We start from the raw sequence: 25,140 nt of genomic DNA, 5'->3' as shown, positions 1-25,140 counted from the left end.
GACTCGGGGCACACATGAAGGTCCTCATATATACCTGAACCACCGTCCTTCAGTGCGTGGGGACGGACTCGAGCCACGGAAGGTCAGGTCAATGCTTGGGGCAAACAGGCTACAGGGCTGCAGTCAGAAGCTGGGTCCTGTCCACCCACACACGTGGGGCTATGCCACCACATCGTGGGCTTGAGAGCTCATCGCTCTCAAGTTAACATCCACAGAGTCATGTGAGGAAGAGTCCAGGGAGCCCATAAGTGGTAGGTGTTGATGCCTTTATGTGTTGCTGGGGTATTAACCAGGGAACACAGGAGGCCTGTGAGTGGTCCTGGGCCGGCTCCTGCAGGGCCTCCCTCCAGGGTACAAGCCCAGAGAAAGCTGGAGGGTGAAGTAACTCAAAGCTGGAGATGCACAGGCGTGACCACAGACCACATAGAGCCCGCCTCGCAGGAGAGGGGGTGCTCCCAGCAGTGTTTCCACACCTGGACAAACCACGCTCCCCTCGGATGATACACCCCCATCTTGTGCGTCTCCCCCGCTGCCAAACTTCTGTTTTATTTTGTAAAACAAAAAGTAAATAATTTTTTCCTTTAATATTAAAGTTATATAATGCAAAACCTTTTTTTTTTTTTTTCTCTCTAACTGCCCCTGGCTGCCCTGTACTACTGCGCTTCAGAGAATGCTCGTTTGGGGATACACGGGCTACACTTACTGCTTCAAGGGCTCATGTTTATAGAGGTTACCTCCTGAAGACAATAAACACAGCACAAACACCTATAGTCAGCCACACTCCAGTAACAAAAACAGATGGAACCTCAAGTCACTGAACTGGGCCAGAAGTCAGAGCACTTGGCTGTGGAGACGTGGTTAATTGAGCAGCACGTTCAAAGGTGATGGGGAGCAATTTCTCTGCTTCTGTAACGAACGAACAGCCACAGTGGTTGTCTAAATGGCTGGACAGCTGTCTGTGGGCCAGGTCAGGCCAAGTGACAGGGCGTCCAGGGAGGGCAGAGAAGCGAGCTGCTCCTGCTGCCACAGAGCAGGCCTAAAGGTCGCCTCACAGGTCACCTCGTGCGGCTCCTCTGTGACTAACTCAAACCACACGCTGGCCTGTGCAGCCAGACAAGCCTCCGACGCGAAGCCACTTCAGTGTTCTCCCATCTAAAGTGAACTCCAGTCCGGCCCCCACCCCTCGAGGGGACGCCGCATGTTTTGAAAAGTCAGTGTTGTGGAATCAATTTATATTGAAAGATAAGAAAAGGCATTAGAGGCTTCTGTCTTTGCACCAAGAAACCAGCTCAGAAATGCTTGGGGTGGTGTGGCAGATGCAACTAGGTGTAATCCAGCTGGGAGGGAGTTAGGGGCTGGGAGGTACCTCGATGGCACATGGTGAACACTCTACCCCAGGGCCTTTGCACCTGCTGTCCATCTAGTTGGAAAGCTTTTCCCCAACTCTCACAGGCTCCCTCTGTTCCCCTCCGCTGGGCAGGCTCCGCGGCACTTGGAGTGGCACCTCCCATGCAAACCTACCCTCACCCGGTTTCCTTCCCCCATGGCGTCGCCTGGACCTGGCACTGCCCTGACCTGGCATCAGAACGAGTATCTACCGTTCACCGGCTGTCTCCCTCCATCAGAACAAAGGCTTCACCATGAGGGTCCTGCTGTTTGCTCCCGCCCGGGGCTCTAGCACCTACAGCAGTGTGTGACCACGGCAGGTGTCACCTGCTGGAGGGACGGAGGAAGGACCGCCCCCGCCACGTACCGGGCACAGTAGAGGAAGTGCGTGTGGTAATCCGCGTACACGAAGAAGTCGTCCCCAACTTGGTGGTCCAGCACGGAGTGGCTGTTCTGGAAGTAGTTCAGCACGCTCAGAATGGTGCAGTTCTGGTTGTACGGCGAGAGGGGCGCCACGCAGATGTCCCGCAGGGCCACAGTCTCGTTGTTGTAAGAAGCAGTGATGCTCTCGATGGCGGTTTGTAAGTCAAGGACCTGAAAGAGGATTTTTTAAAATAAACAAACCCAGAAATACATCGGTTTTCCCTCAGATGCTGATTAACTCTTATTGCTCTGGGGAGGGGGGGGGAGGTTAGAAGATAAAGAGTCTTTGGGGAAAATCCTTCCTGAAACAGGGGAGAAGACTGAGATAAATGAGGATGAAAATTTTTTTTAATTTACTATAATTTTGCTGAGGATCAGCAAACTGGGGCACTCAGAGAGAGGGGGATGGGACACCAGGACAGGCCACATCCCAGTGCAGGACACACCAACATGTGCCCTCCCACCTGGAGAAAGAGTGACCGCCAAGGGGAGCCTGGGTCATCTGCTGGGTCTTCCTGACAGGCCCTCCCACCCCCAACAAACACCACCTTGCTCCATACTATGCTTATTTACATATATTTTTGTATTTTCTAGTAGAGAATACAAATACACTCCAGGGGGTAAATGACAACATGTGCATCTTTTGCAACAAGCTGGGAGAAAGCAACGGTCACTGGGTGCAAAAAAGATTCTATTAGACTCTTGGGAACATGCTGATGTTTTCTCAAGCTATCAGACATTCCGTAGGGCAAGAGCAATGTTGAAAGGAAGAAGTATGCAACTGTACAACTGTTCATTAAGAAACAAGAGGGAGGCAGCTGATTCACAGACAGCTCTCCAGGGCAAGTGTGGGAAGGGAGGATGGGCACATTTAAAGGACTCTGTAGGACCATGGGGTGGATCTTATTCCAAACGCAGGCCAGGGGCCCACATTCAGGCAGTGACAAGGTCACTCCTGTGGTGGTGGGGGCGGTCCGCAGTGATCCAGCAGCCCCTCCGAGGTCTCCAGGACAACACGAGAGGCTTTATCCCTTTGGGTCCTGGTGTATTACTTTTCCATTACTAGTGGAAAAAAAATTAGTAAGTTCCTAAGGTGAATATATTAATAAATACATTCTGTTTCAATAGAGAAATGCTCTTCTCAATTTCAAGCAAGACCTACTGTATGAAATAAACACAAAAGCGGCCTACAGCAGATTTTTCATTAAGTTCAACACTGATCACTCTTTTGAAAGTAAGTGAAAAGTGTCTTATCATTAAGGTTTACTAGATAAACCATCACACTCAGCCTGAAACCCACATCAAGTGAACTGGTCGAAAGCTGGCCTGGTGTTGGGTCCCCCGGAAGTGGTTTCTGCCAAGAGCCGATTACCTGGTGCAGAATGTCTATGGCGAGGGGAGGCCCAAAGGGGACATCGGCTCCCGAGGGGTAGGGCTCGTATGTATGTGGCTGCGTGTGGGGGGCCCGGATGATGAGCTGCTCAGTGCGGAAGAAGGGCCCGAAGTGCGTGTCAAAGTATTCCTTTTCCCGGCGCGCCTGGCTACCGGGGGCCGACCAGAGGTCCACCGGGTCGGTTGTGACCTGGATGAACACCAGGCCCGAGGAACAGGCAGCGATGAAGGCCACGGAGAAGAACACGACACAGCCGGGGTGCCTCACGCAGAAGGAGCCCCACCGTTCGAAGAGCCGCCGCAGGTGGGCCTCGAAGGCAGCGCCCAGAGGGTCACAGCAGGTCGGTCCCCCTGGAAGAGCAGGAGAGGAAAGGAGGGTGAAGGTTAAGAGCCAAGCCGTTCCTGAAAGTCGGAACAGGGAGAGTGTTAACTACCACTGCATGTGGCGGGACACCCAGGGACGTGCAGGAGACCATCCCCCACCCCGCCCAGCTACCTGTCTGCTGGAGGCCCCGCTCACCTGCCCACCGTGACCACGAGCCCCCCGAGAGGGACAGGACTCACACATGAGCCTTGGAAAAGCAAAGTGCTCTGAGTGTTCCAGCCAAAGCAGTTCCCTCCAACTGTTCCTGCCCCCCTGCTCTCACCCCAGGCCAGCATCACTCTACAGATATTATGAACCAGGAGCTTCCCATCCGCCACCCCGTTTCCGGCTGTCAGTGCCGCAAACACAGGGACTCTGTCTCCATCGTAGTCGTGTCCCCAGCACGAGCTCAGTGCTGCTCCCAGAAGAGGCACGTAAATGGTAAAGAAATAAACACTCTCCTGCCAACACGGCTCCAACCCTCTTACGTAAGCACAAATGTGCCTACCTTTGTCACCGGCGTTTACAGAGAAAGGTATATTGCCATCAATGGGGGTATACTCGGAGACAAAATAGCGTTTTCTGAAAGATAAAAGCATGTAAGTCGTGTTAGTGGACTTCAGCATCATAAGACTGTTCTTGACATTCCCACAACCCTGTTAAAAGCTTAATTCCTCAGTCTGTTTGCTTCCTTCCTAACTGGTGCCTTCCTTTCCTGAAGTTCCCTTGCTCCGGGTCTCTCTGCTCACTAGTCTCAGGGGAAAATTTAAGACAGTATTAAGAAGATAACTTCACCTTGTAGCCCTCACTCACATTTAAAAGTTTTAGGTCCCTTAAAAACATAGTGAACACTATATTCCAGGAACAATGAGCATACCTGGAGCCTAGATCTTGGTTTCGAAACACCCTTTTCCAGTGAAAGGAACCAGGGCTCTTTGCAGAAGAGGGTGCTTCTAGGGCTGGGGCAGGGAAAATATGAAAACATCCTGGGATTCCAGAAAAAAGAACAAGCTTGAGAAAGCTGAGGGCATGCTTAAAAAACACACAGGAACCAGCAGAAGGTGCTGCCAGTGGTCAAAATTGGGAAGATCTGAGCAAAAAGATAAATGATGGTACTGAACAGAGATCACAGTTTCCTTAAGTCCATTATGTAAACATAACTAAATAAATATTGGTTAAGTAAGTAGGGGAGAAGGAATAACAGAGTAAGTCCAGTTAGTAAACGGGGAAGGAACGAGGGAAACAAAATATCACCATTAGGCAAAAAACACAAGAGTTAAGTGTTGAAGACCCACAGATGGATGCTAAAATTAGCAGGCGACAGTTTGAGGAGAAATGAGGTATTAGCACAGTCTCAACACAGCTTCCAAAAGATGTTTATCAATTCCAAAGGAAGAACAGTAGCTTCACAGTGGAGAAACCCAGCAGACACCTTCTAAACCAAATGATGTAGGCTAATATCACCAGTGATGAGACATACTGGCATTATAAGCCGTTGACATGATACACTGAGCAAGACACATTGCGTCTGTGATGTTGTCAAAAACCTCCACCTCATCATGAGAAAACATCAGATAAAACCAAATCAGGGTACAATCAAAATAACTGACCAGCACTCATCAAAAGTGCCAAGGTCATAAAAGAAAAGGAAAGATGAAAAACTGCCATGGATTGAAGGAGACGAATAAAACAAGAAGTGAATGTGACATGGGGTCACAAAACAGAAAAAGGAAGAACCTTAGAGGAAAAACTGGTAAAACTTAAAGACTGTGGTTTAACCAATAATGGTATACCAATGTCATTTTCATGGTTTTGATTAAATTATATACCATGGGTGATGTGAGTGGTAACATTAGAGGAAGCCAGTAGAGATATAAATAAACTCTATTTCTGCACCCTTTTAGTAAGTCTAAAATTATTTCAAAAGACAAAGGTTTAAATAAACATGTTGTCCTAAGTCAAGACGCAGGTATCTAAAAGGACTACAGTACCGCATTTAAAAGGATTTGAATCAGATTTGGCTCAGCAGACCTTCTGTTAAAGAATGGGTCTTTTAAATCACACGCCATTTTGAATAAACCAATGAAACTAACTTTAAACATCTCAATGTCTAAATAGGCTTTTGAGTGTTGACTAGTTGCAGGACATAAGCAAGTCGTGGAATTGTATTAATGCACATCTTTGTTCTTATTCTAAAGAACCAAAGTCTACCAAGTGAAAGCTTAGAAATGCCACTGGGTGAAGTGTGCTCTTCTTGTCTAGGGGGGTGGGAAACAAAACGGATTACCTGTAGCACCACATAGCAAAGAACGCTCCAAAAAACACGAGCAGGAAAGCCATGTAGCTGCTCCACATGATGACGTACATGGCGTCGAGACCCAGGATCCTCCAGGGAACAGGAGGGGGCGGGGGCTGGGGCTTGGGGCCGCAGACGGCCGAGCAGTCCTGGCAGCTGCACGGCCCCGTGACCTCGTCCACCGGCTCGTCACAGCCCTTGGTGGCGTTGTTCATGGGCTCCATCCCGTGGGCCGGGAGATCTGCGGGAAGGAGTGTGTTGAGAATCTCATTTAAAAAAAAAACTGATTACAAGGGTTGCATTAAATTGTATGTTAATGCAATGATAAGCACACTGAAAGAAGTCATGCAACCGGAAGAATAAGAGAGACTGGAGGTTTCTGGGTGATGGAGTAGTGCTTTGCTATTCAGTCCTGCAAAATTTTTAAGTTAACCTCAGTAACTCTGGGTACAGGGTTCATCCCCAACATTCAAGTCCACCACATTTCAGGGTAAACTTTCAATCAAATGTTTATCTCCACTGAGGAGATAGTTTAATACTAAGGCTGAGCTTCTGAAAAGGCTCCTTTTTTTTTTTATTTTACATTTTTTTTTTTGTCTTGGAGTATGGCTGATTAACAGTGTTACAGTTTCAGGTGGAAGGCAAAGGGTCTCAGCCATACCTATACCTGTATCCATCCTCCCTCAGATGTCAGGGAACACTCAGCAGAGGTCCCTGTGCTGTAGAGCAGGTCCTTATTATTTATCCATTTTATTTCTTGAAAAGGCTCCTTTTTACAAACGACTTATTCCTTCAAGTATGTATCAACACCTGAAGGCAATTCTTCCTCCTCCACCCGCTCATCCAGCCCCTGATAACCCAGGGGTTACCTCTCCAGCTACCTCTCGCTGGAAGAAACTCCAGGACCTACTGATCTGAATTCATCTTGCTATTGCAGGTTAGGGTTCCTGGGCTTTAAAAAGAAACGTTAAGTATAGTACACCAAACCTGGGGCGGGGGGGGTGGGGGTGCATCTCTGTCCCCACCTGAAAAGACGGGGGTGATGGTGAAGGGCGCCTGGCCATTGTCCTTGTTGAACATGTACTCGATCCAGTTGGTAGCGTTGCAGGCGCTGGCCTCACGCCCGCACAGCAGCCCCAGGGCCTTCTCGTTGCTCGAGGGGGCCTCCACATCCCGGCAGGCGTTGTACATGGCTGGCGGGGGAGGAAGGGAGAGGATGAAACAGCGCTGCTGGCATTCCCCGGGTGAGAGCTGACGGGCGCCTCCCACGTGTGAATGTGGAAACCCAGACCCACTGCAGGCAGGGCTGGGACTCCGGACAGCAGCCGCTAAGGGAAGGAACGGCGGTCACCTCTGACACTGGCCTGTCACCCTGCAAGCGACAGGCGAGGCCGGATTCCAAGCAACTTAAAGTCAAAGGCAGGACAAGCCGTGGCCATCCCAGTCCACAGGGGCCTGGAGAACTGTCACCCCCGTGCAGGGAAGGAAACACTGAAGCCCATGGAGGGACAAGCGAGACCCTCAGGGCCTCTTCAGCCAGTGCAGCTCATCCAAGAAACCACCGCTGGCGAATGATGGAACCTCCAGGGTAAAAACTGGTTTCGGGACAGAGTTCATCTGTGAATGAACTGAGGAACACTCTCTTCTGGAGCCTTATTTTAGTACGCATAAAGACACATGAAACAGCAATGTCAATGACACTGCGCACGTAAGAAAGCAGTAGTAATGGGTCTTACTTGTTTCTGTTGTTGTTTAGTTGCTAAGTCGTGTCGGACTCTGAGCTCCATGGACTGTAGTACACTAGGCTTCAGTGGGTCTTACATTAATATTCAACTGCTTGTTAGAAACTTCCTAAAACCTTCTTCCCCTAAACTTTAGGGAGATACTTAGAAATTCACTGTTTTACCCTTACTCTTGTAAGGCAGATTAGCTAGAGCAATAGTTTTTTTCAGAACTGTGATAATCCCATTGCTTTTGGGCCTCTATCTTTGCTGGATAGAAAATCTCCAATTGTCCTTCTTTTGAAGTGATTTCCACTTTTTCTCTACTTGCATTTAAGATTTTATAGTTTTTAAAATGAGCTAAATTTAGTTACGAATTCCTTTTTTTATACCTTTATTGAGATAATTCACATACAATTCACCAATTTAAAGTTACAACTTGATGGCTTTTAGTATATCCATAGATACGAGAAATCATCACCACAGTCAATTCTAAAACATCTTCATCACCTTAGAAAAGAAACCCAGGACCTTTGACTAATGCTCCCTTATCTCCCCATCCCCTGAAGTCCTAAGCAACTATTAATCTACTTCTGTGTCTACAGACTTGCCTATTCTGGACACTTCATATAAATGAAATCATATATAGTCTTCTGTGACTGGCTTCTACCTCTGAGCATGACGTTTTCAGGGTCTATCCATGTTGCAGCATGAATCCTTATTTTATTCCTTTTTATGGTCAAATAATATTCCATCATGTGGATATACCACATTTTGTTTATCTATCTATTGATATATCAGTTGCTGGATATATAGCCATGGTCCTATAGAGCTGTTTCATATAGCCACCTTTTGGCTATTAAGAACATATGTTTTCATTTCTTGTGAGTGGAATTACTGGGTCATATGGTAACTCCATGTTTAATTGCTTCAGGAACTGCCAGACTGTTTTTCAAAGTGACTACACTGTTTTGGCATTCCCACCAGCTATGTATGAAGGTTCTGATTTCTCCAAATACCTACCAGAACTTATCTTTTTTATTCTAGCCACCCTACTGGCTGTCAAGTGGTACCTCGTCGTGGTCTTGATTTGCATTTCCCTGATGACTGATTTCAAGTATCTTTTCATAAACTTATTGGCTATTTGTATAACATCCTTGGAGAAATGTTTGCTCCGATCCTCTGCCCATTTTTAACTGGGTTACTTTCTTATTGAGTTGTCAGAGGTCTTTATATATTCTAGATACAAGTCCTTCATTAAATACATGCTCTGCAAATACTTTTGCCTCTTTTGATGGTATCCGTCAAAGCACAAGTTTTTATTAAATTTTTTGGTTACATTTTTAATTGATCGTTATAGTAACTGACTATAGTTGCTCTTATAGTCAACAACTTTGTTGAATTCTTATTCTCTCATTTTATTGTTTTGGGGCACATTCTTTATTAAGCTGCATCTAATTTTCTATCTTTTAATCCACTTACATGACTATTTCTCATTAACATATCCAGTTCATTCGATTTCTAATCTGTTCATTCTCTTTCCCTAGTTAGTGTCCTATTCTTTCAGAACTCTTTCATTTCAGTCGTTTTCAACAAACATGACACGGTCTTTTTCAAACTGTTCTATGATCTTTAGTTCCTGGGATATCATTCTCCTGTTTGTCACACCTGCTTACTTTCCCTTATGGTGACTGGTTTCTTCACAGGCAAAATCTCTCCTCTGCCAACTAGGTCTCCCTTCCACCCCATCTCTGCAGTCTTGCAATAATTCATGAAGTTATGCATTTCATGTTCAATAGAACCAAAGTCCAAATGGTTCCTAAAATGTATAGAAATAAACTTGCATAAACTAAAAATTTCCATGAGGGAACTTATAGTTAGGAAGGAGTTAAAGTAAATACTTTAAGGAGATTGTTTCATAGGTTGTAGCTTAAGTCCCAGAAGACAAGCAAAGCAACAACTCACATTTCCATTGGCATTTCAGTGCTAACGGAACTGAAAACTGTCCTTTTTCACAGAGCTGACAGGACAACTTGATCCACTGTCCTGATATCAAATATAAAAGAGGGATAATTTAAAAGTTTACTTACCATTGGCAAAACTCTCCCCAACATAGTACTGTAATTCTTTTACGTTTGTTTTCGTCTGGTTTGTAGAAGGATCAACATAATCTTCAGTTGCTGTAACGTTCAGAAACTGACTTTGTCGAGGGCTACATGTCAGCTCGCAAAACAGGTTCATAAGATTATAAAAACAGGATGGACATCTAAAGAAAAAGCAAACTATTTTGAATGATCTCATGGATAGCAGGGCCAGCAAAAAGATGATTTAAAATACACAAAGACTACTTAAAATTTATTGTAAACTGGCAAATGGATTACCATGAGGATATATTAAACCCAGCAATTCCAAACCTAAAACCTCACGTTAAAATAAAGACACCTCTTTAAAAACCACCCTAATTACTAACATTTGTGCTGCCCAGATGTAATTTCAAGAGACAAATGCTCTCTGAATCCTGCACTTTATAATTCGATCATGTTTCCTGTATCTTGAAGCCAAAAGGACTTAGGACTACCATGGTGACATTCTGACTGAGAATATAAAAGGGGAAAAATGAGATTTACACATTAGTGCTTTCATCTCATAACCTACTGAAGGGCTCTCTTTCAAGCCCCAGATAACCTTAGGCCATCTCTAAACACAAGAGGATTCCCCATGATTAGAGAAGATAAAAAGAACATCAGTGGTGGTCTCCAGCTACATGCATTTCAGAAGCACCCGGTTTTCATAAGAACCACAAGCTGTCCGCTGCTATGCTTCTAATGTTGACCAGTTATGTGGCAGAAGACCTCTGTCTTTCCCTTTAGTTCCCTGTTATCTGCAAAAGCTATTGCTTCATCAGGCTTGCATTCTTGCAACACAACCAATCAAGATTGCCCCCCATTCTGCTCCCATCTAGATGACCACACGTGACATGAGGAAGGTCTGGTCTTGGCCTTCAAAGCTGCTGGTCTCGTGGGACTTTCCTGGCGGTCTGGTGGTTAAGACTCCTTGTTTTCAAGGTTAGGAGGCATGGGTTCTATCCCTGGTCAGGGAACTAAACTAAGATCCCACACGCTGCATGGCGCAGCCAAAAATAAAACAAAAGCCTCCTGTCTAGTGAAGGAACAGACACACACACTGACTTGTTCTCAGGAGTCCCACGCTTTACTGTGACAGACAGGAATGACAATTACACCACCTGAACAGAAATTGTTCCTGGGGTGCACTGCTTCCTACCACTTTCCATAAATTACAAACATCTCTCCACGTTACTCCATTTAACTTCTACAGTCATCAGTTTGGAAAGTTGCATAATATTCCATATTAGCATCTCATTGCTATTATAAGTAAAGCTTTGCTACCTCTGACAACACGGGAAATACCTGGCTATCTTTTGATGTTTATGCCCATAATACCTCACGTAGAGCAGATGCTAAATAAACATATTTGGCCGAATGACAGCTTCAATCTGGCTCCAGAGACAGCCATGAGATTTCCTTCCATAAGATACACTGGCCTGATTAGAGTCTCAACTCTGACGATCTAATTAGATCTATTACTACATTGTATGTTGTCCTGAGAGAACATAGAGAGGGATGGTTTTCCGCTCTGCACTGTCAACTGAAAATCTGGGAAGAAACAAGGATGCCCCCTTGAGCCCTGTCACCTGCAGTGAGGCCTTGCACAGAGGAACACGTGTCCTTCCATCCACCTTCATCAGGGTGCTCACAACGTGCTGCTCTGAAGACCGCCACCAGCTCGTTCTTCCCACATTTGAAAACTGCTGGGTAAGCTTGGAGAACATCTTTTACGTGCCCCTTTTCACTGCCCCAGTTACAGAGAACACAATGGACAGCAAACTAACTTCAACAAAACCAGCCGACTCTGCCAGAACAGGCTTGTGAGCAGTCACCAAAGGTAGGCTCCAATGAGGAAGAGAGAACCACGCACAAAACAGGGGAGGGAGGTGACGCAGAGGACTGTGAGGAGGGTCTTGGCTCAGAGACCCGGGCAGGATCCCCGGAGCCTCTCCTCTCCACCGTGCAAAGGGGCTCAAGTCTGAAAAGACCCAGACCCCAGTGCAGGTCCCCTTTGGGGTGAAGACATCTCAGAAGCAAACCAAGTAGCAACTCTGAATGTAACGAGAGCGAGAACGAAGTCTGATCATTAGTACTTTATCAGAAGTTCTTCTTTATCTCTGAGAGGCCCTAAGATAGCATTCTTAAAATGAAACAAGAACTAACTTTTAGACCCATTTTCTTTGCACGCCTGGCGGTCAACCCACCTGGACAGAAACTGCAGAGGCAGCTGCAGGTTGTCCTTCAGTGTGTGAAGCTGCTGGACATCACAGCAAAGACTGACATTGCCAAAGAAGAAGCCCGGACAGAGCTCCTTTCGGGAGAGAAAATAAGAACATCAGAGTAGCCAAGTTAAATAAACACAAACACTCCTCAAAGAGGAAACCACTTTATGCACATTATCCTTTTTTAGGTACACAAGGGTGGCATACCTATTTGCAAAGTTCTTGCAGAATTCTTTTAAAAGGCGATCAAATTAAAAAAAATAAAATAAAAAATAAAAGGTGATCAAATTTCCTCTAGATAACCAGGGATTCACAAAAATAGAGGCAATAGAGACATTTCAATTTTTTTTTTCTTATTGGGAAGCTCACTTTCTTTCCGTGACAATCACTTTACCTCTTTTTAGGTTATTTGGTTATGTTTAACCAGAATGCTATTTTCTGTGAGTCACTCCAGGGAAAGTCAAATGCCTTTAAAAATTCTGATGGAAGAAGCAAGTAAGTCCAGAAGACCTGCTACCCTGTCAGCTGGATTTTAGATAACTGCAGCCTCTAAAGCCAGTCTTTTAATCTGGATTTTTCCAGTTCTTTTCTAATATCCCTGTCTATCAGGGATGGTAAAAGAGACAAGGAACAGATTCCTGGCGGCAGTCAAAGGTCACAGGCTCTCGGTGGAAACTGGAGGAACCACTAAAGTGAACAGAGGACAAGCAAGTCACAGCCACTCAGCAGCCTCGTCCACTCGAGTCCTGAAATCTAGGAACAAAAGGGGCTAACTCTGACTGTATTTTGAAGAAGTTGCAAAGAGCAACATGGGAGGTACCAAGACCAAGTCCCTCAGTAGTAACCTGTTACTGGGAAACTTTATGAGCAAGGCATGGTCAACCCCAGAAAAATGACGCCTGCAGAGTTAGTATATTATCTTCTCTGTGCACAGGTAAGAGTCTGGGACAAGAGAAGCCCATTCATTCCATCCCTACCCCCACCCCACGGGAATACTTACGGTGTAATTGCAGAGGATCTCTGATTAGTGTTTTGTGTTCCCAGTGCTCAAGACTACTCACTCACCTGCACTAGGTCATAGCCATCCTCTGGCAATGGCTTTGGTGGCCCAGAGTATCTGCAGTTGTATCTCTTATCTCCAGATGCGATTCCACACTCTCCATACCAAATGCATGACTGTGAAAATACCTACAAAAGTCAACAGAAAACGGTTCATTAGGGCCTCAGGGATAACACAAATTTCAACAGCAAAAAACGCCCACTCAAGCCTCATTCACAGAAGCTTCCAACAGTACCTGCCAAATGAAGTAAAAGCCAGAGGCACTGGTTAGTTGAACATTTTGAAAAACATTAATTAAAATAAACCCAAAGCTCAATGCTGGAGAAGATTCTTGAGAGTCCCTTGGACAGAAAGGCGATCAAACCAGTCAATCCTAAAGGAAATCAACCCTAAATATTCACTGGAAGGACTGATACTGAAGATGAAGCTCCAATACTTTGGCCACCTGATATGAAGAGCTGACTTCATCTTGGAAAAGACCCTGATGCTGGGAAATACTGAGGGCAGGAGGAGAAGCGGGAGGCAGAGGATGAGACGGTTGGATGGCATCACCGACTCAATGGACATGAGTCTGAACAACCTCCAGGAGACAGTGAAGGACAGGGAAACCGGGCACACTGCAGTCCATGGGGGCGCAAAAGAGTTGGACACGACTTAGCAAGTGAACAACAACAAAGTTCAAAACGGACTTGTGAAGTCAGTCAACAAAGAAAGTAATAGAAATTACTTACATGATTTCTACTTCCTGCTAGATTATTCATTAAGAGGAAGTGATAGTTCCATACAAGAATCACTATCGATCAGTGTAGAAGAAAGCAAGATAGTATGTGAGTCTATAATTACTAAGGCTCTATTTTTACACATCAGGATAAGGAACTGAGTCAGGTGTAAATAACGAAAGAACAGTTCCATATCTGCTCAGGTTAATTAATATCAGCACACCATGAGTAATGTGAAAAAAAAAAAAAAACCATAAGGAGGAGGAGCAAGAATGAGTATCTTGTTCTTGAGTTTAAGTAAAAAGCAAGAAATGTGCATACTTTAAGGAAAATCAACTCAGAATCTTGAAAAAATGTAAAACCTCTTGCATAAAGATTTCTCACGGGCCATTCCTATTCCCCATGTGAGAGTCACATGGCATCAGAAAAGTCAGGGGGGTGCGTGAGCGTGACTCATCTCATTAGCAAGGCCACCAAGCTCTGCCAAGCTGGCCAGGGTCACGGCTGGCGTGACTGTGCAGTCAGCTGTCCTGTAGGGAAACAGCGGCTGTTGAGAAGTAACCATGGCTTCCGAGGTGCCTGATGGAAAAGCCATTTTTGAAAAATGGGCACAGATGCAAGAGAGTGAACTGTCTCCAAGGACAAGGGCACGTGACCCACACCACCCTGCAAGGAGCTGAGCTGTGCTGGTCCCTGATGAAAAGACACAAACCTCACAACAGGCCCTGAAAACATGGGAGGAACAGCAGGCAGGAGATGGAGGGGTGCTGGAGGCAAAATCTAAGGGCCCACAAGACTTGTCTCTGAGGTCTTCCGATATTTTAAACCAGCGATTATGACTTACCCCAACTTGATTCATGAAGTCATAGGTTTAGGCCACAAGGGAGGGAGGGAACTTATAGAAATGAGGAAGCGACAAGCATTCAGCAATGCCACGTCCCAAACCTTTGGCAAGAACTTACAAAATTCCACCATTTCTATATAAAAAGAATCATAATTTTGTCTGTAAACCCAGTGGTTCTAGGAAAAGTACTGCTCTTCCCGATTCTGGGTTTCCCACTAAAAGGTCATCATCCATCTACTGAAGTGTAGAAAGGCAAGTAAGCCAAGGAGGGTGACAACTACTGATGCTGACCTGTAACTTACATACTAGGGACCCACCCCTTGGATTTCTTACCCCACCCCACCCTTCTCGCACAGAATTCTCAACAAACCAGGGCAAACAGGTGCCGGCCAAGGGGCACACTGGCTCATCACCCACAGGAGTGACAAGAATCCAGTCAAAAAAAAAAAAGAAAAAACCCCACAGCTCTAGCATGACTAACAGACGGGCATCTGGAGTCTAAGTTCCCCTTCCTCAGCATTCGGCGCTCTATGAGACAATAAAGATGACCCAGTGCTGTCTGGGTCCTATTTACAAGATCATCCTTCATAATCTACACCATCTGTTTCAAAGCAAAGGTGTTTCTAGCCACCAGGCAGAAGAGATGGGGGTGGAGAACGAGCTTGAGAGGTGGGAGGTCAGAGTCCTGGGCTCTGATCCTCAATAAATGCTGAGCCCGGCTGCACCCGGAGCAGGTCACCCAGCTGTGCCGAGTAGGAGTCTCCCACCTCCTACTCACTCCTGACCACCCCCGACCCCGGTTACGTCACAGTTCAGGTGGGAAGACTGAATGCGGGAATAAACGAGAAAGCACTTAGAAAGCCAGAAAGCACCACCCATCAAACGTAAGGAATTATTCTCCAGGTTTTCCGAGAAGTACATGGGACTTCACCAAAGAGGTTCAAAGACCTGAACAAAATAAACAACCCGAAGCTTCTTCCAGGCCAGGAAAAAACTGGGCTTGAGTCATTGCTCTCAGGTTTGCTTTCCCAAGTCATCTGCTTGAAGAAGCATGAACCAGCGGGGCCCAAAGGTGCTCACAGGCCACCTGCTGGGTGCCAGGCACTGCTTTAACTGTTCCCACCTTATGAACCCAACACATCCTTATAGCATGAGCCAGAGGACAGTGGTTTTTGTTTTTCTTCTTTTTTTGGTTGCACCATGCCAGGTGGGATTAGCTCCTTGACCAGGAATAGAACTCCTGTCCCCTGCAGTGGAAGCCTGGAGTCTTAACCACTGAACCACCACTGAAGTCCTGGGAGGTGCTATTTTATGCCCAATTTACAGATGAACAAACAGAGGCAGAGAGTCTGAATCCAAGAGCAGCAGAGCCAGGATTCAAACCAGAACATTCTAGTTCCAGAAAGAGACTCTCAACAAGATACAATTAACCCTTTAATGAAGGCCCTTGCTCTGGCATCAGCCTCCCCCCACCCTGTGTGCAGGCACGCAACCCTCTGAGCTCACTTGCACGGCTGCACCGGTGGAGGCCCCGTGCCCACCTCCAGGCTCTCTCTCCACCTCCCCTGGGCTCAACTACAGCTGAAACCCAAGCGCCTCCTTCTGCCCCAGGCCCGGCTGCTGCCATGGTCCCGAGCCTCTCCGGGGACCTCCACCACCTGGCCCCTGTCTCATCCACATGTTCAGCCTCATTTCCATGTTGGTCCTTTCACCTGCTCCTCCCATAAAGGCGGTTCCATTTCCTTCCCTGCTCAAACAGCCCCCAGCTCCTCTCCAGCTGCACTTCCAACCACAACAGCTGAGATGCTCACAAGGAAACCGATCCTTCCTCCATCACCAGGCCCTCTTCAGCAGGGTTTAACGCCCCGGGTCCTCTCCCACCAGCCTCCGGGAAGCCTCCCTGGTGCAGTCTCCCTCACCCTTGCCCTCCCTGAACCCTCCCCTGGGAGCCCACAGGCCTCCTCTGTCCATTCATCACCTCCCTCCACCTGGTCTGTTCCCACGGGGGCCACCTCCACCACCCCCAGCCCACGGCACCCAGCAGCCAGCCACTGGCTAAGGGTGCCCCCGGCGGCTCAACCCCACAACAGGTCTGTGAGTCTGGTACTAAAATAACACCACTTCACAGATGAGGAAACCGAGGGTTACACAGGTAAAGTGACTCCTCTGAGGCCACATCTGATGGGAGAGCCAGGCCTGGCTGGTTTGGGAGCTGGAGCGCTTACTCCTTCCGCTGCACCGGGGTCACTGCTCCGTGGACCACTGAATGGGCCGTGCTCGTCTCTGCAGCCCGTCCAGAACCTAACCGCAGTCCCAATGACCGGAATTTCCGGTCTCCAAATGGCCACAGCACTGCATCGGCCAGGACTTTATTAACAAAGACAAGGGCTGCACCTTCAGATCCCTGGAAGATTCCCTGGAATGTGAGGGCAGCCGGAGCCGACATCCAGACCAAGGGCTCGGCCACAGGCCACATACCTGTCTTCCCAGGGAACCACGTGATTTCCAAAAGGAAGGTGTCTGGGTGAGAGCTGCCTTTACTGATACAAGAACACCTGTTGCTGCTTCATACCCATACTCCCCTGGGGAAGGGCAGATCCTGCTGATACTGAAAGTCACCAAGGTTTGAGATCTGCCAGGACTCCAAGGTGGGGGGCTTCCCTGATGACTCAGACAGAAAAGAATCTGCCTGCAATGCAGGAGATGCGGATTCGATCCCTGGGTTGGGAAGATCACGGGGAGAAGGGAATGGCAACCCACTCCAGTATTCTTGCCTGGAGAATCCCGTGGACAGAGGAGCCTAGTGGGCTACCGCCCAGGAGGTCGCAAAGAGATGGATACAACTGAGCGACTACACACGCACACGGCTCCAAGGGCACCACACCACATGTGAGCTCAGCGTTGGAGATGGTTGGTGGTGGCTGCGTGACACGTGATATACCTAATGTCCCTTTATGTACTTTAAAACCGTGAACTTTATGTGTATTTTGACACAAAACAAGAGCTCAGATGTCCTTCACCACCTAAAAGTCCAGTGGCAAGGACTGCAGAGAGCAAGTTCTCGGTTATCCTGAGATTAACCAGAGTAGAGTGACCACCGGTTGAAATACCACAGGTCTGAAAGTCACTAACACACCCAGCATCTCTAATAATAAGTGTTGCAAAAGCTCCACTGAGCGGGGCAGTGGGGGTGAGGTGGGGGGGACAAGTCCAAAGAAGGATAGTTCTTCCCAGTTCATCTCATGGGCACCGACCAGTCTCTTACAGGGTGACTCATGACCACAAGAACTATCCTATTTAAGCGTTTAAACATTTGACCGATTCCTAAAAAGTCAAAAATAAATGATCATATTTTAATTACAGAATATCCACCGATCACAAATATTCAGACATCACAAGTATACGTGAGATAGCATGGAGTGCCCCCCTCAGCTCTCCACCCCCATCCCATTCCTTAGATTTAACAAATGTTGATTTATTAGATCCTGGTCTTCTGGGCTTTCAATTTCCCCCAATAGGTAAACCTATATAGATGCACCTACACAAACACAAGTGAATTAACTTTTAAATACATATTCACAAACAAATCTCAATTACCCTCCGTGACTGGCTCTACTTGAACTAACTGTATTTATCCAGGTCCCCAAGGACAGCCTCTAGCCCACAGATTTCAGTCTCCCCCTAACCCCCACATCTTGGGACAGCCTCCCTTTCTACAAGCCTCACCCAAGACTCACTGCCAACACTGAATTTAACTCTGACTCCTTTCACCTGGTCTGGGTGAGCTGTCCTGGGGAGAGGCAGGTGGTGCTATTATTATGTCCAACTTACAGATGAGCAAACCTTAGATGTGGCCTCAAAGGTGCTCACGGGCATCCCTCCTCAATGCTCAAGCCACCAGGCATCCTGCACCCAGAGCTCTGTACACTCCCGTTCCATAAGGTCCCCTGTGGATCCACCAGGACCAGGTGGATAAACTTTTCCTTTTTTCTTTTTAATTTGATATTTATTTATTTGGGCTTCCCTGGTTGTTCAGATTGAAGAATCTGCCCGAAATGTGGGGGACCTGTGTTCGATCCCTGAGTTGGGAAGATCCCCTGGAGAAGGGAATGACAACCCACTCCAGTATTCTTGCCTGAATAATTCCATGGACAGAGGAGCCTGGAGGGCTACAGTCTACGGGGTCACAGAGTCGGACACGACTGAGCGACTCACACACACACACACACGTATTTATTTGGCTGAGTTGGGTCTTAGTTGTGGCACACAGGATGTTCAATCTTTGTTGCAGCATTCGCAATCTTTGGCTGCGGTACTCAGAATTTCCTTCCCTGACCAGGGATGGAACCCGGGCCCCCTGCATTGGGCCACCCAGGGAAATTCCTAAACTTTTCCTTAGAGGGCCAGATACTATATTAAATATGGTAGGCTTGTGAGTCCTAAGATGTCTGTGGTACATACTCAATCTTGTCTGCTGTAACTCAAAAATAACCACAGACATCAGGTAAAAGATGGGCATGGGTGTGTCCCAAGGAAACCATCCACAACTAACTTGCAGGCTCCTGCTCTAGGATGAAGCAGAATTCATATATTTATGAGAATCGAGAAGTTGTGTATGTGGGCAGAGGTCGCAAGTGTCGGACAGAGCTTGGGGGTTATACTTCCTCTTTGCTCCCTGATTCAGAAACCATCCAAATGTACACGATGAGTTAAAGGAGCTTGACTGGATTATGTAAGAAGTGACTTTGGCTTTAACCCAGAATTTAGTACAAGGCTAGGATGTCTCTGCTTTTAAAGGTTAGGCCGTACGGCTATTTCACAACATGCTCTAAAGTTTAATTATCAGATATGTGACTGCATAGGGAAGCATCTTTCAATAATAATAGGAATAGCTCAGGACAGTTAAAAAAGAAAAAAAAAGCCCCTTCTGCTATATGTCAGCAACTCTGGCAGACTCTAATTGGGAGCTCCATGAAAGCACATCTTATCACACGGAGAAGCTCTGGTCATCAGCCACAGAATCCTATACTTCAGGCTATTAACTAACTCACATTCTCACTGAACATCAACCAGGTGCTGGGCACAAAGCTGAGTGAGTCCTCCTTCCTCGCCTCGGTTCTTTATCAGACACCCCATGGAGGAGCATCACAGAATTTTACAGGTAAGAGAACTAGAGCTCAGAGAGGATTCTCCAAGGCCACCTGAGTGGTAAGTGATAAAACCAGTAACCAGAACCAAGGTTTTGAACGCCAAGGAAAGCATCCTTCCTCCTGTTCCCCCCACCCCACGCCCACCCCACAGCTGCTGCACTGTTCAAACTCCAGCTCGGCTTGTACGCCGATGTATCCTTAGATTGTGAACATGCCAGGCCCGGCCACTACCATGCCCCTCCTGCTACACAGAACTGTTCACTTGGATGACTAGTGACTACCCTTTACATGCAACTCCAGGGAGCTGTCAAGTCCTGACTCACTTCCTCAGGATCCAGGACTGTCCCCAGCACCATGCCTGTAACCTGGCCAGCCCACGCAGGTGGAGCACAGGGCGATCTCTGCTGATGTCCTGGATGAGGAAAGCTCCAGGCACAACCTGGAGACACGCCCCGCTTCAGCTCTAGCAAGGGCTGGAATACCAGGGCTGGTCTGGCCAGTCAGGATAACCCAGGACAAGGGTGGAGGGGGTGGCCCGCAGAATGCTGTCCAGAGATTAAGCTGTGTATCCTTTGGAGTCAGGTAGGCAGATCAAATAAATATGACAGGACACTTGGGGTGGAGGCTGGACTGGTCTGACTTTTACTGACACAACCCTCTGGAATTCTGTTTTATAGCCAATCTGGGATAAACGTATCCACATAACAAATGATAACTGGTGTGAGCACGAGTCATGCCTTTAGATGGGTATTTAAGATACGTTTTTAGTTAGATGGGTTCAGCCAGTCTTCACTTTATAGATGAGCCCTGGGCTTGCAGTTTAACTGACTTGCTCAAGGTTATACTACTAGCTTGTCTTAGACAAGCTCCAGTACCTAACGAGTTTGAAAAATAATTCAAAAGCCACAAGGTCAAATAAAATCATGAAAGTAGATGGGGTGTATACCGTCCCCAGGTTTTTTTTTTTTACAAGGTGACAACTGAACCAAGGGTTGGGCCAACAGGCTAAATCCACTCCTCATCTATCATTGGCTTTTGGAGAAGCCACACTGGAGCCAGGAACAGGCTGTGAATGTTATTGGCCAAATGGAACATCTGCTGAACTTTAAATATGAATCATCTGGTAGGCAGAGTTATTAACCCATTTTACAGAGGAGGCAGCTGCCTTGCTCAAGACTACTCCTGGTAAGAGGAAGCGTCAAGATCTGCGCCAGGTCTTTTAACGCCAAATCTTGTGCCGGCCTGTAAATGCTTCCCCGGTGGATCAGGTGGTAAACAAACCACCTGCCATGCAGGAAACAGAGATTCAATTCCTGGGTCAGCAAGATCCCCTGGAGAAGGAAATGGCAACCCACTCCAGTACTCTTGCCTGGGAAATCCCATGGACAGAGGAGCCTGGTGGGCTACAGTCCATGGGGTCGCAAAGACACAATTTAGTGACTAAACAACAAAAGAACACCAAAAGCTGCTGCAGCCATTTAAATAAAGGTTTAGAACTTCAGAGAGAAGGCATTCTCGTTGGGAATAACAATGTTATAGATGATGAAGCTTTTGAACTGGACCTTGGAAGATGGGCAGGGTTTTGACAGCACTTTATTTAGCTAGAGAGCTAACACCCTTCACAGAGCTGTGGGTGAGAAGAGCAGATGAAGCACCCGAGATTAGGTTAGAGATGGCCCACTCTAGGCTTCCGGACAGGTAGCATGTCAGTCATTAACACCCTGACAAGAGTCCCTTTTAGGAGTGGAAGGAGGGGAAGGGTTACCCAGGAAAGAGAGTTCTTTGTTCTGGGTAAAATGACAAACACTGAAGGAATACAAAGACCTATTCAGCTAGTTGTCTTCTTTCTAACCACTTGCTAATCATAATAATAATTTTAAAAAACTCATTTCCCTTGATTACTTATGTTAGTAAAATAATTGATCACAACATCAATCAAGGAATGGGGGAGACTGGGAAAGATTACCTACATTCGCTCCAATTTCAGAGGCTTACTCTTCAATGATCTCAGGCTGAAAGATGAACTCATTCCTGGTCTCCTTTGGAAAAACAATTTTAATGGCTTAATTCCTACCTAGGCATCATTATGGTCTCTCTCCTGACTGTAATTTTTTAAAGTTCTTTTTTTCTCTTGAGGAACTTGGACCACAATGAGGCCTAGAAATTAAGCCATTAAAACTGTTTTTCCTAAGGAGATCAGGAATGGGTTCATCTTTCAACCTGAGGGAGCCAATCTTAAATACAACAGAAGCGTTTCCAGTTCATATTCACAAACCTTCTCAAGGCTTTCAAGCATTTTGCAAGAAACTTGTGACCAACCTCTGACCTACCCCAGAAGTCCTAGGACAAGAGGCACTGACGGATTTCAGAGATAAGTTAAAGCTACTTACCCTGAAGCCTGCCTATTAGATCCTGACCTAAAACCAAAAGGAAACTGAACAGCTGTATTTTCAAAGCAAATAACTGCTAGCTTTTTTGAGATTTTACTACTGTGATGAGGCCCCTCCATACACCATGTTACTTAAGAATCCCAATAATCCTATGAGGTGTTGTTTATCTTCAGTAAAAGTTCAGCTTGGAAGAGTAATGAGCCCAAAGCCACAGAGCTAGCAGGTGGTCTACCGGTTGACCCCATTCCAAACCACCTCCCGAAAACCTGCTTTTCTCTGCCTCTCCTCCCCACCAGGCACCAGACACGTGCTCTTCCAGAAGTCCACACGACTGGCCAGCCCCCTCCACCCCACCACAGGAGGCCGTTCCCAGGTCAGCCTCACCCAACCCCTGCTGAGAACGATATAGTTCAAAGAGAGGTTTTTCTAGAGCAGGGAACCCCTTCATCAGCCTTCCTCTGTGACTCACTACACCCTCATCATAGACACGTCTACGAGTGGGCACCAGGGCTCGGGATTCCCACTGGATCTGGTTTAATCAGCACTAGATCCTTAGACACGCCCCCCCCCAACACCCAATCACCCAGTTTTCAAGGAGAAAACTGTAGATACACAAATAGCAGTGAGGTGCTCACGCCCAAGGCTACCAAAGTAAGAGAAAGCCGACCCAAGGAGTCAGGACTGGGGGTTCCAGGCCCATCCTCTCCACGGCTAGGATTGTGACAAGGCGAAATTCAATTAACCCCCGCACTTGCGGGTCTCGGTTCCCACGGATGTAAAGGGAACGGATAAGAAGTAACTTGCCGTCTCTGGAAGACCAAGCTGCCTTATATGAAGCACTCAGGTCAATTCCGATTTGGTGCCGGACTAACCTTTCTTTACCTCCCCGCTCTCCTTCATCGTTAGGGGAGAAGTCGGATCTCCTAAACATATTTATAAAGAATTCCTTACAAATGGCAGAATGAAGGGGGTGGGGAGGCAGGTTAAAATGATAAGAATCCTATCTCTTTCTACCCATTTTCTTCCTCCCTTGTTGATCCCACATCCTAAACCCAGAAAATAGATGACCACGGGTGAAATGAGCTCACAACAGGTCAAAGAGGCAGTCCCCAGCTGCCACCGTCCTCCAGACCACTGGGAAGAGTACGTGGCCGGAGAAAGGCACCGGACTAGAGTCGCTGCACAGACCGCCGCCCTCCCCGACGCGGCCGCTCACCTGCGCCGGGCAGAACAGCAGCAGGAGGAGGCCGAGGGCTGGGCCGCGCACGCTCATGCTGCCGCGGCGACCGGCTGCGGACGCCGGCAGACTTGGCTCGCAGGCTCGGCTCGGGGCCCGGGGTTGTCTCCGGCTCCCGCGCCCGCGGAGGGAGGAAACCAGGCGCCGGCTGCGGCGGCCTGCGCGCGCAGGTCAGGAAGGACGAAGGCATCGTCGGCTCCTCCCACTTCTGGGTGGAGCCGTCCGAGTCCAGGACCCGTCCTGGGGCGGGGCCGGAATGAGTGAGGGCGGGGCGAGGGCGGGGCAGGGGCGGGGCTAGTGGGGCCCGGACCACTTCTTGCCACAGCCGCTTCCCACTCCCGGTTCTGCACTAATTCAGCCCTGAGGCGCCTGAGGCCGCGGCGTGGGGCCAGGGACTAAGAGACCCGGGTAGAGCTGAACATTTGGAATCCGGCCTGGGAAGGATATTTCTGGGGTTGTCGCAACAGTGTGTGGTTTTGATGCTTTAACTCCTTTCTCCCCTATTTGTCATTCCTCGATTGGAAATGGGAGGGCGAGAAGGTTTTAGCAAATCGGAGTGCGTGGGGACAGTTTTCCCAATTAAGATCCCACTTCTCAGCGGACCCAATTAGCACCCCAAGCAAGTTCTCTTTCCAAACCCAGTCACCCAAAAGGAATCGGTGCCTGGGCTGTTCTAGCAAAGCTGGGGGCGGTGCCACGCGGTGGCCTGACAGTGTTGTGATCCGAGAGCTGGACGGGCGGAGCGTGGCAGTGGGCGATGCCTCAGAGCCGCCCAATCTCTGTTTTCTGTCCGCTCAGCCCACTTTTGAAAAAAGTTCTAGAATCACACCATCTGCTGGCGGAGCAGAGCGTGGCAGGGAACCCGCCCGCGGTAGAAGAGCTACCGCCGCAACCACCCCCGGGAAGTTTGACGCAAAGGTGGGACCAGAGTCCGTAAGTTCTAGGTGAAGTGAAGTAACACAGAGATAAAGAAGCATCTTCGTTTTCGAGACTTATACTTTTTTTGATCTGACACTTATTTTTGTTATATGCACTTCTGGTATCATTTCCCCTCAGATTTAATTATTAAGATCACTCAAAAAAATCAGTCATTTCCATTTTGAAGTTAGGAAAGTGGACGTTAAGGATCCCTCCTCCCCACAGTGGAAGCCAATGTACAGTGTAAAGACTAAATATCCATCTGTAGCAATGATCAAAGCCAGTGGAGGTAGGACCATGATCAGGTAATGTTCTCATCCTTATTCTACAAGGCGACTGTCCTTGACTGACTTTGCAGTTACTGACTTGCTTCCCCACCTCCTCAGCCTTGAAATGTACACCTGCTTGGCTGGGCACTGAACTGTAGGGATTCCCTCTGGACATTCAGCCTTGGCAATCTCCTGGCCTCATGCATCTGCTTGCCCTCAAGAGCCTACTGTGCTCACTGCTGATAACTTGGTATGCATCACACAAGATAATCAAAAGGCTGTCACTGAGCCAGCTGGCAGGACCACCCTTGGGAATTTCTTAGAAATGCAAATTATGGACCCCCACCCTGGACACCCCTCCCCATGCAAACCCTAGGAGGATGAAGCCCTCCAGGTGATCCCAATTCACATTCCAATTCATGAACTACTTCTGTAACACATTCTCAGGATCCCAGTGACTTAGTTACCTTCCAGTACTTATGGGGGAAACCAACCAATCAACCAACAAAAACCCTTATTAAATAATTGAATTGAGTAAGGGAAATTTCAAGCACCATATGAAACATTTCCTGGATGCGCAGAAATTTTGATACCCAGTAAATTATGTCCACCATTTACCAAAA

At 47.5% G+C, this 25,140-nt stretch overlaps 1 protein-coding gene across 1 annotated transcript in view; it reads right to left on the bottom strand.

Annotated features, from left to right (window-relative positions):
- Positions 1-23,506, bottom strand: part of NPC1 (NPC intracellular cholesterol transporter 1) — a 43,744-nt gene extending 20,238 nt beyond the window's left edge. The window contains exons 1-9 of the mRNA XM_043443794.1: positions 23,310-23,506; positions 12,996-13,118; positions 11,913-12,019; positions 9,673-9,848; positions 6,887-7,054; positions 5,853-6,102; positions 4,074-4,147; positions 3,182-3,552; positions 1,754-1,980 (exon numbers count right to left, since the gene is read on the bottom strand). Of these exons, the coding sequence (XP_043299729.1) occupies positions 1,754-1,980; positions 3,182-3,552; positions 4,074-4,147; positions 5,853-6,102; positions 6,887-7,054; positions 9,673-9,848; positions 11,913-12,019; positions 12,996-13,118; positions 23,310-23,366 (1,553 nt within the window). The 5' untranslated portion in view covers positions 23,367-23,506. The remainder of the gene's footprint in view (positions 1-1,753; positions 1,981-3,181; positions 3,553-4,073; positions 4,148-5,852; positions 6,103-6,886; positions 7,055-9,672; positions 9,849-11,912; positions 12,020-12,995; positions 13,119-23,309) is intronic.
- Between the last annotated feature and the right edge of the window lie 1,634 nt (positions 23,507-25,140).

This window comes from Cervus canadensis, chromosome 23 (genome assembly GCF_019320065.1).
Source record: "Cervus canadensis isolate Bull #8, Minnesota chromosome 23, ASM1932006v1, whole genome shotgun sequence".
In the NCBI taxonomy this organism is placed as follows: domain Eukaryota; kingdom Metazoa; phylum Chordata; class Mammalia; order Artiodactyla; family Cervidae; genus Cervus; species Cervus canadensis.
The sequence above is the reverse complement of the archived record's forward strand: the minus strand, read 5'-3'. Positions and strand labels throughout refer to the sequence as shown.